This window comes from Leishmania panamensis, assembly GCF_000755165.1.
Source record: "Leishmania panamensis strain MHOM/PA/94/PSC-1 chromosome 35 sequence".
NCBI lineage: Eukaryota > Euglenozoa > Kinetoplastea > Trypanosomatida > Trypanosomatidae > Leishmania > Leishmania panamensis.
Genome location: NC_025882.1, coordinates 1,311,350 through 1,322,436, shown reverse-complemented (window position 1 = coordinate 1,322,436; position 11,087 = coordinate 1,311,350). Strand labels below are relative to the sequence as shown.

The following is an 11,087-nucleotide window of genomic DNA, read 5'->3' as shown; positions in this document are numbered from 1 at the left end:
AGGGCCGCACGCTCTCGGACTACAACATCCAGAAGGAGTCCACGCTGCACCTGGTGCTGCGCCTGCGCGGCGGATTTTGTACTGCTTAGCGAGGGTTTGTTTAGTGGTGAACCTGTTTTGCTTCTTAAACGTGCTGAGATGATTGCTGTGGTGTTGTTTATGTTCTGTTTGATCTTTGATGTCTCTATGTAGTGGCTTGGTGGTGGTGAGTTTGTGGCCGTGGTGGTAGATGTGTTGTGGCGGAGTCCTAAAGCCCTTTAGGATTTTTCTTGTCTATGTGATGGTTGGATGATTATTGTTTGTTAGGATATCTTCGAAGCTTCTACTTGAGTCTGATGCTGCTTTGTCTGGGGAGAGAGAGGGAAATTAGATGGAAGTGGAGGATTTGTGGGACGTTTTGTCGAGGGTGTGCAGAGAGGGTTTGTGGACTCTAACACATATTTGGCTGTGGGTTCATCTGGGATATGTCAGTGTTTGGCCTCAATGGAATGTTGGATGTAGCAACCTTTGTGTAGGTAGAGACTGTGTGTTACTGAGTGAGATAACGTAGAGCTTTTTGTATTGTGTGGAGTTTGGTGGGTTTTGGTGCAAAGGGTTGATGATTTGCGTTGTTGTGGCTGTTGTGATACGTTCTCCCCGTCGTTGCAGGTTGCTTTGCTTTGTCGTTGTTGTCTCTTTATTTATAGCCTCTACCCTTATACCCTGCTCGCCGCTTCGTCAACTCCGCCGAGATCTATGCGCGTTCTTTCTCTCCACTGTGTTTTAGGGTTATCTTTATTATGCTGTTGCCACCTCCCCATTATCTCACCGTGTATTTTTGCTGATCGATACATGGAACCGTGTGCATGAGTTGGTACCCTTGTAGGTGTGCGTCTGGCCTCTCGCCCTTTTCTACCTCGCCGCGTACAAGAGAGACGGAGCTGCCACTGCGTGTGGTGTGGCAAGTGCGGACCAATGGAGGGAAGGCTGATGCAAAAGGATGCAGATGACTCTTGAAGGGGTAAGCTGTAGAGGCAGTGGACGTCAGTGGAACAGGATAAGACGCTGCTGAGTGTGTTTTACTTGTGCATGTGAGATTGTTTCGAAGAGGATGGCGCTGCAGCAGCAATTAGGGCTTTTTTCCGAAGTTTGCTGCTCTTCTCTTGTGTTCACACGGCACCAATACTGTCTATCCGCTGCACCCCTTCTTGCCCTTCGGTCATCCCTCTCTTTTAAGGCACCACGTTAGCGGCGCCTCAGATGGCGGCTCGTCCCACAAGAACGGACAGTGTGGCCCTTCTCTTTCCTTTCCTTTCCTTTTTCTCTCCTATTTCGCCGCTCCGTCATTTACTCCAGCACACACTTTCCTCTATTGCTGAATGCCTTTGCTTTGTCGGCTTCCACCGAAGCGCAGACATTTTTCTTCGGGTGGTTTTTCCCCCCTCTGTGCGCGTGTGAGCCTGCTGCTCGACACCCCCTCCCTTGTGCTCGTCTGTGTGTCTCTCTTGCGCCTGGGCGCTCACGCACTACACACCGAACTCCTATTCGACATCGGCCCCCCCCCCCTTCACACACACACACACCATGTCTCTCCCAGCGCCATCACAGATGCAGTGGTGGGGGGAAAGGGGTGAGGGGGAGGGGAGCTATACGCCCCAAATGTGCGCGTGTGTGTACGGAATGGTATCTGCATCAGCCTTGGAGACACGACGACAAACAAGAGGGAAAACTACAAAGGAAACGCGTGGCTGTTTAAGGGAGAAGGAAATGCTGGGGGAAGAAGGGCAACAGTCCCTCTCCTTCATTTTTTGTTTCTCGCTTGGCTGCTCACATGTTCTGCACGTCGGAACACTTGTTGAGGTGTAGTCTAGCAGCGTTCGACGCGGCTACACCGCTCCGTTGTCTCCTCCCTCTCCCTCCATCCTCTCTTCGCCAAGCTTTGCCTGTGTGCTGCACTCTCGTTGTCGCGCTTGTGCTTCTCTCCCTCACGCACACATTCAACTGATTCTCCCCACTCCTATCTTTTCTTTCTCCTCTCCAAACTCGTGTGCCTCTTCGCACCCTTCCCGCTTTGGGTTGCTTGTTCGTTTCTCTGTTTGTTCTGCCTGTGCTTCCTCTGCTATTCCCCTCCCCCCCCCCCGCCACCATCACCACCCACACACACTGGAGGGGGGTACCACCTCCACGTATCCGCGCTGCGTTCCAAACTAGAACAGCTCAGGAAGATAGCGGCAACAACTCAGAAGGGCGGCTGACGTCTTGCAGGGTTGAGTTACTCATTTAGTTCACTTTGTTTCTTGCTGGTTTTGCTTCTGCTTGTTTCGTTCACTATCTTTCTCTCTGAGTGTGCGACGACTTCTTCACGGAAGCTGGCTCATCCTGCACTAACGCCTCTTCTCTATCGCAATCGTGCACACGCGCACGAGCTTGCAGCTCCAACGAGACGATTCGAGTAGCGTCGGTTGTTGGAGTGAGACGCCTCTCAGCATAGGAGGAGAGGGGTGCCGTTTGTCTTGTAGTGTACATTGCAGTCTTTATCTGTCTCCAAGACCCTTTTAGCTCACGTGTACGCCGACGTGCTTTTCCTGTTTTATCATATTGAGCGCTCCTGCTTACACCCCGCGCTCACATACGCATGCACGCACTCATCAGGAAAGAGAAAAGAGGAAGCGCAGAGACCTGGACGCCTTTCACTAGAGCAGAATCTCTCGTCCGCTGTGTAGCATCCTAGCACCTGCGGCGTCTTGCACGTTTCTTGTTCGAGCCGCATACATGACAGTAGCTGGCGGAGTGGACAGTGGCGACAGCCACGCGTACGATGACCACCGCGGCCACCACGGCGCTGTCACCGCCCCGTACGAGAAAATTAAAGCACCGTCGATGGCTTCGCAAGACTATCTCGAGAACTTGCCGGCCTTTGACACGACAAAGCCCATGCCACAGCCGCGCAGTGCGGTGGAGCGCTTTACACGCGTACTGCAGATGCAATTTGGCCAGGACCCTGACATGCCCGTCTTCGGTGTCAATAGTGAGCGCAAGTACCACAGCCTCTTTGACTACCTGGCGAGTTCTATCACACCGTTGCGTCCGCGCACGTACGTGGACTCGTACACGCGTCCAAACCCATGCCCTGAGGAATACTGGTGGGCGTCGTGGCGGTGGCCTCGGACGAAGTACGTCAACGCCAAGGTACCGCCGCCGGTGGATGGCAAATACACCGACTACTACCACTACCTAGCGTTCAAGAACTGGCTGGAGCGGGAGCGTGATGTATACGTGGCACATGCCAACTTGGTGCACGAAATGACATCGCGCTGCCTCGTCAAGGAGGGGCAGTACAACGCTGCCAAGAACTGCCGTCACCTGTACCACAAAGAGTTCGCCATGTCGCGTATGGAAGAGTTCAATCAGGCGATGCTGTATATGGCCATGACGGGTAACGCCGCCATCCGCGAGACGCCATACCCGGCGAACTTTGTAGAAGAGAAACGCAAGATCTACGATGACTGGCTGTACCGTACTCGCATGCGCAAGCCTGGTGATGCAGCCTAGGGGGCGTACACCCACACGCACATGCATATACACCACAGCCCACCGTTAAGCCGGACGGGTTAGTGACCTCTCAATTTCGAAAAGAATGAAGAGGGGCATATGTGGCGGTGCTGTGTCATCGGCGTGGGTGAAAATAGTGGATGTATGGCCGCGACCCCGACTGTGTCCTCCTCTATTCCTGGGAAGAGTTTAGCGGCCCTTGTGCTCATGCACAGATCACCTGAGTGTCTTCATCATCAGCGCAATAGCTTCTCCACCGCAATGTGTACTATTGTGTTTTCGTTTCTCTAGCCAACGACGCGTCATATCAAGACGCAGGGGAAAGAAAATAACAACAAAACCCCGATTTCCGCCTCCTCCACGGCTCATGACGCAAGAGGATGAAGCACTGAAACGCTGCTGGAGGTAGAGGTTTGTGGGCGGCTCACATTAAACCGCCCCGATCACCGTCTTCTGCAGCGCTCAAACGCCCCCACTCCAGTGCAAATGCGCCCACCCCATTTAGGGCCCCGTGGAGCAACATCTGTGAGCAGGGTGTGCATGAACTTCGTTTTATCCCCGCCCCTCCCAAGAATCAGTGCCTGAGGAAGTCCGGGAAAGTCTGATGGCGTGGGTGCGCGGAAGTGGGAAAACTCCATGCGCCGCTCACAGCCCCCTTCAGCATATGTACGCGTATGCCAGTGATCAGCTTCGTCTTGTATTCTTCTGCCCACCACTCGCAAGTGACCTGCGGTTCTGCAAATGCACACTCTTCACTGTTTGCCTCTCACTGCCTCCCTTCTTCATGCCTTTCCACGGACACTTATAGCTGTCACGGAGCATTTTGTGAGCTGCGGCACCGAAGCCCACCCGTTTATCTATTCATTTATCCCTCCCCCCTTTCTCTCTGCTCCTTGCTGTGAGTTTGGGCATATCGCTTCGCTCACGTTTCTTTCTCACTCTTTGTCACCTGATCCAAGCATGCTCAGCAGCAGCAGTGCCGGTGCTGCTGTGAAGTCAAACACCGGTGCGCTTACTGCCGCCCTCACCACTGTGAAAGCGGACGAGGACCCCAATGTGGAGGTGCTGTGGGCAAGCAAGTGCATTCATAAGCTGACGCGGGCTACCGACGCCCTCATTGCACGCGACTTTGTCCTGCGCGAGGAGGAGGCAATCTTAGATGACCTCGAGACCTACCTCGCCTCCCTCGAGGACGAGGTGAAGAAGTCGGAGCTCCAGACCGAGGAGCTTCGTAGCAGGACCTCCTTGTTGCGCCCCGATAAGCGGCGCGCCGTCGTAGGCGAGAACGCGGAGGTGTCTGCACTGTGGAAGGAGTACGGCAACGCCATGGGACGCCTCGTGAAACAACACTCGCTTCGGCTAGAAGAGCTGGAGAAGGCACTCTCCACCGTGTCGGCTAGAGATCCAGAGTTCCCACTGCCGGAGCCATTACAGCCGCCGCCAGTGGTAAAGGTATCGTCGACGATGGCTGCTCTGTTGGATGTGTCGAAGGGGCAGAAAGTGCAGTCGTGACGGTGCGTCAATGGGAAAAAATGGAGCACTGTGCCCTGATAAAGGCGAATAGGTCCACGATGCGATGCGTCACAGGCGCGTCCACGTCTCTTTTCTTGGTGGTTGTCTCAAGGGTGTCTTTGAGTTTTTTCAAGTTTTGTACTCCGGTGTTTACCCCCTGCTGCGTGCACCATCATTTCTACCTGACCACAGACGACGAAAAATCTCCGTGTGCAAAGAGTGCAACGCTCCGATCATCACTTGCAGAGTGATATTCTCTCGTGAGCACAGATCACCTCATCCCGGTCCTCCCTGGCCCCGCACTGTGGTGCACATGTCCGCCACAGTCGTTTTCGTGAACCCCCTGAAGGCATCAAGCTGGGCCCTCAAGCCATACAACGTACACATGCGAGGGGTCGGGGCCCATACAGGGGTGCGGTGCTTCGTTTGCCTCTGTCCTTTCGATGTGCACTGTCTCTCAGCTTGGCTCTCCTTTTTCGCAGTCGTCGTGTATGTATGTGTGCGTGTGCGTCTGCCACGCATCTACTCCTCCGCACTGCCCACCCACCAATAGCCCTCGCTTCCGCCTCTGGAGCGATCCATGTGCGCGCACACACAGGCCCACGTTAATGCATTTAAACCAACAACGAAAGAAAGCCGCTCTGTAAGCCAAAAGGGGGAGTTGTTGAAGCTAGCATTAGCAGAGAGAGAGAGAGGCGGACGTGCGGCTGTGCAAACCCCCCGTCCGCTCTTTTGACTCTTAGTGTTCATGCACGTGCATGGGCAACTCAGCGTGCAGCTCCGCTTACTCAGCATCCTGTCTCATTGGATCCCGTGACCGACGAACTGCTCGAATCCCCGAAGGTCAAGACGGGAGATGTGGAAGTCTCACCTAGAAAGCACAACCTCAATACATTTCCATACATCCCTATAAGCAGCCACCGACGGTGCATCGGAGGCGTTCGTTCCACGTGGTGGTGGCGGAAAGGATCACTCGACTAGGCTATGGCAGATCCGTTCATAGAGACCGGCAACCCGCTAGAGTTGGAGGTGACTCGGCTTACGCAAGAGAACCGCGAGCTTCGTCAAGAGAACACAAGGCTCCGAGCGCGGATTAGTTTAACCGCCACTCCCTCAGCAACGCCATCAAATGCTCTCAGCGAGCGAGCCTCGGTGCGCAGCGTTGTCGATGCGATCGCTGCCCCCGTCGGAGCCTCACTGGGGGCAAAGTCGACGGACAAGCCCGGTCACGCGCTTTCACACAGCTCCACACGAGCGGAAACGAAGTCCACCCAAAAGCAGCATCAGCAGCAGGCTGTGTCTACCGCGCGCATTGAGGAAGCGGTTCAACGAGTCAAGAAGGAGCTACACGGAGAGGTGGAGAAGTACCAGAAGGTGGCGGAGGTAAAGGCATCGCAAATGGAGCAGCTCAAGCAGCAATTCGAGCTGTTCGTCACGGCCACCTGCGAACGCGAGGCGGCGTACGAGCTGGTGTACATGCAGGTGTTTCGTGACTTGGAAGAGCAGCGATCTCTGGTGCGAGCTGCGCAGGCGCAGCTGGAGGTGCAGCGACTAGAAGCGGTCAAGATGCACACGTCGCTGCAGGCCGCCGTGGCACCCTCAAAGCACGGCACCTTGGCCTCCTCATCGCCGAATCCACCCCCCAAGACTGAGGATGTCGCAGTGGCGTCCTCATTTTCTGCGGTGCGGCCAGCTAAAAGGACTCGCACTGGCAAGATCGCTACGCACATCGACGATAGTAATAAGTCCAATGCAACGGAATCCCATGTCACTCAGGAGGATGTGGTGGAGGTGCAGCAGGAAGTCACTGCATCTGAGCCCAAAGCGACGCCCGAGCCGCGGCAGCTGAGGATCGTCCTGGGCGGTGCAGCTCTTCGTGCTGACAGCAAGAGCACTCAGCTCAAGCGTCCGCGTGCCAACTCCGCCGTGAGCGTGCCTTCGGCGACTCGCTCGGCACGCGCGAGACAAAGCGCCGCCTTTACGCAGCTGCATATACCCGTTGCTCCGGTGTTTGCCGCTGCTTCTGTAGGCACAGCTAGCGGCGCAGTGAAACCCGCTGAGACATCCTCTCTAGAAACGGCCGCGGCCGCGTCCCCCGCTGCTGCCTCCGCATCATCCCCAGCACAGCAAACAGCAGGGAATGCTCTGGGCGACTTGTGGGCGCTCCTCGCCCGCCACACTGAAGCCACTCATGGTTTCCTGCCTCTGTGGCAACATCTTGCCCACCTCCGCGGTCCAGACCGCTTGGCTGCGCTGCGGGTTATGATCTCACTTCTGCTTCAGCTGCTGGGTCCTGCTGATGCAGCGCTGCCGCTTGTCTTGCCTGCATCGCTCTCGATCTCTGCCGGCGCCCCGCCCACCTCTATCACGGTGTTGGCGACGGCGATTCGCCTCCTGGAGGTGCAGCTCGAAAGTGAGATGCAACAGCAGCGCGGCGCCGTCGTGAGCCGCACTGACGCAACCGCCCAGCAGTGCTCCACGCTATTTCGCTCTCTTTTTTACCGCCTCTGTGTAGCGACGCTGCGACGATGGCAGACTGCCGAAGCTGAGGTTGACGCAGTGGATAACTGGGCGACGGTGCTCGTTCACTTGTACGGCTTCCAGCCCGCCTTGTCAAAACTTGCACAGTACACCAACTCCACCATTGCCTACGAGCGCCCACGCCTCGCGCACGGCTGGATCACGTACACAGCCCAGGCCATCTTTGCGCAATGCTTCACATCATCACCCACGTCATCTGCCGAGGTAGCAGTAGGGCGCTGGCGGGAGCTGTGCGAAAGCATCGGGTGGAGCCCACATTCCCTGCCACTGGAGAAACTAGAAACGGCAGCGGCGCGCTGCGTCGCGCGAACGCGAGTGGGTCTGGGCTCTTTCACCGCTGTGTGCGCTGAAGAAGCACTGCTCTCGCTCCGTCTCGTTGTTCTTTACCGAGGCTTTGACCACATGAAGCGCATTGCGACGCTGCTGGAACTACCGGGAGTGCTGCCGATGGCTATCACGAAGGAGATTTATGCGGAGCTAGTGAGCTTGGCAGTGATGGATCGAGCTCCGTTTCACACCGCCGATGCTCTTCAGCACGCTCTGCGTTTGCTGAGGGAGTACGTGCAGGAGGTTTCTCCAGAACGCTGCACTTCGGCAGAGCACTTTGTGAGCGTGCCACGTCTCAGCCACCTACTGGCGACGCTGGCGCTGCTGCGCGTGGAGTCCACGGATACGACAGTCACCGCACGAGGGACCGAAACTGACTCTCTGATCGGCAAGGCGGTGCAGGAGAGTCGCCAGACCGCCCTTCGATGGCTCCATGCGCAGAAGGTGGCTCTTAACATGGTGTGTCAGAGCACCACGTTTGCGCACGACCGCCAGCTGCTTCTCCGAGACACCGTTCTGGGCCAGCGCCTTTTAAGCGACGCGTGCACAACGGTGCATTTCTAGCCACCACACCTCTCTGCCGTTCCGTTGCCGCGACGTCACACAGTCGCTGTGAGGCATGTCTTTGAACAAGAGCGAGGACAAGCGGAGGTACGGGCTTTAGCTCGTGGTATTTTTGTGAGTATGCCCGTGTGCCGGCATCCACGACACTTCGAAAAAGGAGAAAGCAATGATACGGCGAAGCGCAAGGTCAGGCCACGTGAGTGTGCGCAGGGATGTGCACGCGACTGCGGTGCCTCTTCGAGGTTCATACATCGATGGTACCGCGATTTGATCGACGTGTGCGTCGCCATCGGATGTGTCTGCAGCATGCGCACCGACAGTCCTTACCTGTGCAACCAGCTTGCCAGCAAAGTTCCTGCCATGCGTCAGAAGGACACAGAGGCACTTGAAGGCTAACAGGAGAAGGAAGGAAAGCTGAAGGATGAGTCTCTGGTCCTCTTGGTCGCTGCAGTTGCAGCGGTGTCCTCCACTCTCACGGTCACGCCTCCGCTCTCATCTGCCCTCACCTCTGTCACCCCTACGGCCTTGGCCACTCAGCTTGTGGCGTCTTCGCTTAAAAGGGCATCAAAAGAAACCGGATCTACACGCGCGTTTAACCGTCGGTGGAGCACCTACGAAGGGACACGAGCGCCCCCTCTTCAGCCACCTATCCCCTCCATAGTCTCTCTTCAGCTGCCCTGTATAGCTATTAGCTGCTGTTAGCGCGTTCCTCCTTGAGGCCATGGTGTTCATCGTTGTGAAGGGGACTAGCTACCCGGATGAGTTCACAGTGGAGCGTGCGCTGACAGACGTGCTCTCCTCGTCGGAGCAGTCGTCGCGGGGAACCGCAGACCTCAGCTCCCCACCTTCTGTGTATATGTCTTCTTCTAGAGACACCATTGTACCAGCCATTGCGCACATCCTTAATAAGCGCCATCATGTGCGTCTGATGCTTATGTCAGCCCAGGAGCTGGTCACGCTGTGGCCTCAGCAGCAGCGTCGCTTCGATGACACAGCTAACACAGAGGCAAGGGAGAACCACGAGTTGGACGAAGTCGTAGGGCGCTATCAAGCTCTCATCGATGAACTCAACAGACGACTCAAGGACACAAAGGCTCCAGTGTCAGCAAACGAGTTCGACAACGCGGAGCTCGAGCTGCGCACGTTCGCCACGGCCCTGTACCCCTCTCTCTGCACCCACGCGAACGGATCTGAGGCCGCAGTGGAGCAGCTGTACGCGAAGTATGAAGACCCTGACCTAGACGAAGATACGCGCTTGGTCGTGTATCACTGTCGTGTCCTTCTCGATTCCGAGTGGAAGGCGAATGAGCGAGTCAAGGAGGACGAAGCGGCACTGTGGTTCTGCGGAAAGCCGATGGAGGCAACGCTGGCCAAGTACTGTGGGCGGAACGAAAAGAGCAAAGTTATTGTTAAAGTAGCGCCGCGGAAGGGGCCGGCCCCGAGTTGTGAGCCACGCATGCGTTACGAAGATCAGCGCGCGCTCTACCACGCGATGTGCCAGCGGCGCGAAACGTACAAGCAGCTGGATGACTCGGAGCTGCGCGACCGTGTCGTCCGGCAGTCACGGGGCGCGGAACACTTACTGTTGGGTGCGACAGCGGCTGCCAGCAGCCTCAGCACAGGGACGCCGATACCGCCATCGTCGGCCTCTGGAACTTCCAACGCGGCGGCACTGCGCACAGATGGACTGCGTCCTATCTTCTCCCGCAAGGAAGAGCGTGAGCTGCCCATCTCTTGAGAATACGTTGCCATTCGCCCCCATCTGACCAGGAATAACAAACCGGAATGCCATTGTGATGCCCTCATTCCTCTCTTTCTTTCTCTCTCTCCATTTCCCGACACGCTGGGTGACGGGCAAGCGTTTCTGTGGGAACGGGGTACACCAACACGATCTTTTCTCTCACTACTCACACCGTTGTCTTCCGCATTTCTTCGAGCGCGTTACGATTCTTGGCTCCTTTCCCTCAAGCAGTCAAACTCTAACACACTCGCCTACCCCATTTTCCCTCTCTTTCCTGTACACCTCTCTCCCTGATGATGGACCGAAGATGGAGCTGACTGAGAAGGCACTTTTCCACGGCTCTGTGGCGCAAGGTGGAAATTGTGCGAGGTCCGTTAGAGTGAAAAGCGAAAGCAAACACAAGGACGCGGTGAAGAGAGCGGGAGAAGGATTTGCATTCGCCTCCGTATCACATGGCGCGTCGATCGTCGCCTTTGGTGTGGCATCTCGTATTGGTGTGTGTCTTGACGTATGCTGTGCGGGGCGCCCACTCCATCACCCCCCCCCCCCCTGCCCCCTTCCTCTCCCTCTCATCTCCACTCACTTGCGCCTGCTGTCCATGTCGTTTTCTTGCCTCTTTCCCTCTCTCTTCCTTTCTGTTCATTGCCTCTGTCTCGTTCTTGTCGATGTACTTTGCGTTTGCCTCCACTCGTGCTTCTCTCTCCTTCCCGTCCTCGACGCTAAAGAAAGTGCACCTGGTGGCAGTCTCGCAGAGCTCACTCGACAGTGTGGGCGTGCGTTTTTTTTGTCTGAAGGTTCACCAGATAAAGGAGCAAGCAAAGAGTACCGGTAGTCTTGCTTGCTCTTGGCCTTCGCTTGTTTGCTCTGTGTG

The 11,087-nt window shown here is 56.3% G+C and overlaps 4 protein-coding genes across 4 annotated transcripts; all 4 read left to right on the top strand.

The window, feature by feature from the left end:
• Window positions 1-2,751: 2,751 nt before the first annotated feature.
• LPMP_353600 (NADH-ubiquinone oxidoreductase complex I subunit, putative) lies at window positions 2,752-3,531 on the top strand (the record flags this gene model as incomplete). Its single annotated transcript, XM_010704995.1, has 1 exon — window positions 2,752-3,531. The coding sequence occupies one exon, from the start codon at window positions 2,752-2,754 to the stop codon at window positions 3,529-3,531; it is 780 nt and encodes a 259-aa protein (XP_010703297.1).
• A 960-nt stretch (window positions 3,532-4,491) lies between these two features.
• Window positions 4,492-5,043, top strand: LPMP_353590 (hypothetical protein; the record flags this gene model as incomplete). Its single annotated transcript, XM_010704994.1, has 1 exon — window positions 4,492-5,043. The coding sequence occupies one exon, from the start codon at window positions 4,492-4,494 to the stop codon at window positions 5,041-5,043; it is 552 nt and encodes a 183-aa protein (XP_010703296.1).
• Window positions 5,044-6,027: 984 nt separating this feature from the next.
• On the top strand, window positions 6,028-8,475 carry LPMP_353580 (hypothetical protein; the record flags this gene model as incomplete). The annotated part of the gene is made up of 1 exon (XM_010704993.1): window positions 6,028-8,475. One exon carries the CDS (start codon window positions 6,028-6,030, stop codon window positions 8,473-8,475), a length of 2,448 nt encoding a protein of 815 aa, XP_010703295.1.
• A 721-nt stretch (window positions 8,476-9,196) lies between these two features.
• LPMP_353570 (hypothetical protein) lies at window positions 9,197-10,213 on the top strand (the record flags this gene model as incomplete). Its single annotated transcript, XM_010704992.1, has 1 exon — window positions 9,197-10,213. One exon carries the CDS (start codon window positions 9,197-9,199, stop codon window positions 10,211-10,213), a length of 1,017 nt encoding a protein of 338 aa, XP_010703294.1.
• Between the last annotated feature and the right edge of the window lie 874 nt (window positions 10,214-11,087).